The sequence below is a fragment of the Octopus bimaculoides genome, chromosome 26 (assembly GCF_001194135.2).
Source record: "Octopus bimaculoides isolate UCB-OBI-ISO-001 chromosome 26, ASM119413v2, whole genome shotgun sequence".
Taxonomy (NCBI): Eukaryota; Metazoa; Mollusca; class Cephalopoda; order Octopoda; family Octopodidae; genus Octopus; species Octopus bimaculoides.
Window position 1 is genome coordinate 11,400,477 of NC_069006.1, and position 3,490 is coordinate 11,403,966.

The 3,490-nt window shown below is 39.0% G+C and overlaps 1 protein-coding gene across 3 annotated transcripts in view; it reads left to right on the top strand.

Annotated features, from left to right (window-relative positions):
- Positions 1-3,300, top strand: part of LOC106882355 (cleavage stimulation factor subunit 1) — a 59,503-nt gene extending 56,203 nt beyond the window's left edge. For all 3 annotated transcript variants that reach the window (XM_014933009.2, XM_052977016.1, XM_014933008.2), the window contains one exon: positions 2,343-3,300. In XM_014933009.2, the coding sequence (XP_014788495.1) occupies positions 2,343-2,455 (113 nt within the window). In that variant the 3' untranslated portion in view covers positions 2,456-3,300. The remainder of the gene's footprint in view (positions 1-2,342) is intronic.
- Positions 3,301-3,490: the final 190 nt, after the last annotated feature.

Genomic DNA, 3,490 nt, shown 5'->3' on the forward strand with positions numbered 1-3,490 from the left:
CCCTTCCTTCCCCCAGTTACGCTATTGGTTGTTATCCCTGAATAATTTGACACAATTCATGTTTTGTTATCCTTAGCTCATTCCTAAGTTGATCTTTTCTCGTGTTACCCCTGAGTAAGTTGACCCTATTAGTGTTGTTTTCCCTGGGTAAGTAGTTATCATAATGCCTTGTCATTCTTAGTTCATGCCTAAGTTGATCCTTATTGTTGTTATTTTTAGGTAAGTCGACCCTATTGGTGTTGCATTGTTATCCTTAGATAAGAATTAATGTCTTGTTATCCCCGAGTAAGTTCTCCATATGTTTCTGTATTGATCAAGGGAAATAACCCAGACATCGCGATACACAGATATTGTTTTGAGTTGAGTGGGGGTGCTAGATTCCCTTGTTCGAAAATATAAGGACACAGATCGTGTCATATAGCCAGCTGGAGACAATGTCTCCTGGGGCTAAATTACAGCAACATTCGTCCTAAACCAGGACTGCCATGTTATGTTGGCAAACAATCTTTATCTTTAGTTAGTCATCAAGAGTGGAGTGTCTTTCAAATATTGTAATAAAAATTTTTTTATATATTTAGTATGAGATAAAGTTGTATAAAAAAAGATTTTTGGTAATAAATCAAATGAAAAAAATTGGGCACTAATGGGTTAACTGATGGTTTATTGATCTCAAGGGGATAAAAGGCAAAGTCAGCCTCAGCAGGATTTGAACTCAAATGTAAAGAGCTGAAAGAAACACTGGCATGCTAACTGGCACTCCGTTGGTTACCATGATGAGGGTTCCAGTTGAGCCAATCAATAGAACAGCCTGCTCGTGGAATTAATGTGCAAGTGGCTGAGTATTCCACAGACACGCCTACCCCTTAATGTAGTTTACAAGCAGATTCAGCGTGACACAGAATATGACAAAGCTGGCCCTTTTGAAATGCAGGTACTAATCATTTTTGTGAGCTGAGTGGACTGGAGCCACATGAAATAAAGCGTCTTGTTCAAGGACACAACATGCCACCAGGAATTGAACTCATGATATTATAACTGAGAACCGAACAGCCTAACCACTAAGCCACATGCCTTCACTCGGTGTGCTAATCATTCTGCTGGCTCACCACCTTAATAATAATAATAATAACAATTCTTTCTACTATAGGCAGAAGGCCTGAAATTTGGCCAAGTTGATTACGTCAACCCTGAAAGATAAAAGGCAAAGTCAACATCAGTGGAATTTGAACTTAGAACATAACAATGGATGAAATGCCACTGAGCATTTTGTCTGATGCATTAGTGATTCTGCCAACTCACTACTTTAAATAATAATAACAAGAGCGCTCAGAGAACATAAACCTCTGCCAAGGCAACACCAATATCCTCTCAACGATTAGCCAGAGATGATTCTTAAAATGAGAATATCTGAAATAAACTTGACTGCTCTCACAAATGAGAATACTAAAAATGAACCTGACTGCTCTCAAAAATTAAGTAAAAAAAGCAAGAAAAATAATCCAGAATCTTTGTCCAGAACTGGATCAATCCCCAAATCTAATCAGTTTGTGCCAGTCACAAGGCCAAACATCCCTGAAAGTTTCATCCAAATCCATCCTGTGGTTCTTGAGATATCTTGTTCACAGACAAACAAATACGACTGAAAACAATACCTCTGCCTTTGCTAAGATGGAGGTAATAGTGGTTTCAAATTTTGCCAGAAGGGCAGCAATTTTGGGGAAGGGGATGAGTCAATTACATCAACACCAGTGTTCAACTGGTACTTATTTTATCGACCCCTAATAGATGAAAGGTAAAGTTGACCTTGGTGGAAATTGAACTCCAAGCGTAGCGATGGAATAATAATAATGGTTTCAAATTCTGGTGCAAGTCCAGAAATTTTGGGGTGGTGGGTAAGTTGATTACATCAACCCCATTGCTCAACCGGTACTTATTTTATTGACCCCATGGCAAAGTCAAGCTCAGTTGAATTTGAACTCAGAATGTAGAGGAACGAAATTCTGCTCAGCATTTCACCTGGTGTGCCAATGATTCTGCCAGCTTGCAGCCTTGATAATAATCGTTTCTACTATTGGCACAAGACCAGAAACTTTGTGGGAGGGGACTAGTCGATTACATCGACCCCAGTGCATAACTGGTACTTGTTTTATCAACCTCGAAAGGATGAAAGGTAAAGTTGACCTTAGCGGAATTTGAACTCAGAACATAAAGATGGAGGAAACGCCGCTCAGCATTTTACCTGGTATGCAAACAATTCTGCCAGGTTGTTGCCTTAATAATAACAATGTAGAGTATTCTGACTTTTTCTAACAATTTCAAAATTTAATTTTTCTCTATTTCAGGTCACAACAATGTTGTACGAACTATCGTCCATTCTCCAACTGGTCCAGCTTTCTTGACCTGTAGTGATGACTTCCGAGCTAGGTTCTGGTACCGAAAGGCAAACAGTGACTGAAGTTGCTCCAGACTGACTCATATTGGGCTTCACTTGACCACCACTACAACCTACTGGAGTTTCTTATTTTGTTGGCAGCTGATGGGGCAAAACACCAAACTCCCATCTTTTATCTTCGATCAACATCATTCTTACTTTCCAACATGATTTAGTTTTATATGTTTTCATTCATCTTATTCCAACCTCTCCAACATTGTTTTCACACCATGGGTCCAAGGAGTAAAATTTGTTGACCCCTTTCTTGTCAACTTCAGGATATTTGCTGACTTTCCCTGACTGAACTAAGATGTTAACATGTCCCTTAATTTTCATTGTTTTCATTATCAGTAGGTCCTAGGGGTAAAATTTCCCCCTACTCCTCTTTTCAGTTTTGTTGATCCCCACCTGTTATGAGTTTCAGGATATTTGCTGACCTTACCCTGACTGAGATACTATGTTAACCTGACCCTCAATTTTCATTGTCCTCAATATCTGGGTTAACATTGATGTATCTTTGTAACCCCCTTTTTTGAAGTCAGGATCAACATTGACCTACCTCTGTCTCTCTCCTCAGACCACCATTGACCACCCATTAACCACCTAATTCTCTCTCTTTCCTAGCTGGTCAAATAAGCCCATCTTTCCAGATGTCCATGTTGCTTCATTCACACCATTTTTCAAACGGGTTCACACCACATAAATCCAAAATACGATTTCATATTATAAAACAACAAAACACACATTTTGAACTGGGCAACACCGCACTGCTGCAGCATGGTCCTTAACATGTCTGGTACTATTAAAAAAAGAAGAAGAAAAAAAAAAAAGAACAGGGGTCTCTATTTCCTTAGTATTTTGTGACTTTGTCAGGACACTCAACTCTCTTTATTCACCTAAAAGAGGTACATCATCTGAACTTTGACAGCTTTGTGTTACTTTTTTTTTCTAAGGCAGCAAACTCATAGAATTGTTATTGCATTGGACAAAATGCCTAGTGGTGTTTGTTGCTGTTCTGAATATTTGCAGTTCAAATGCTGCCAAGGTTGACTTTGCCCG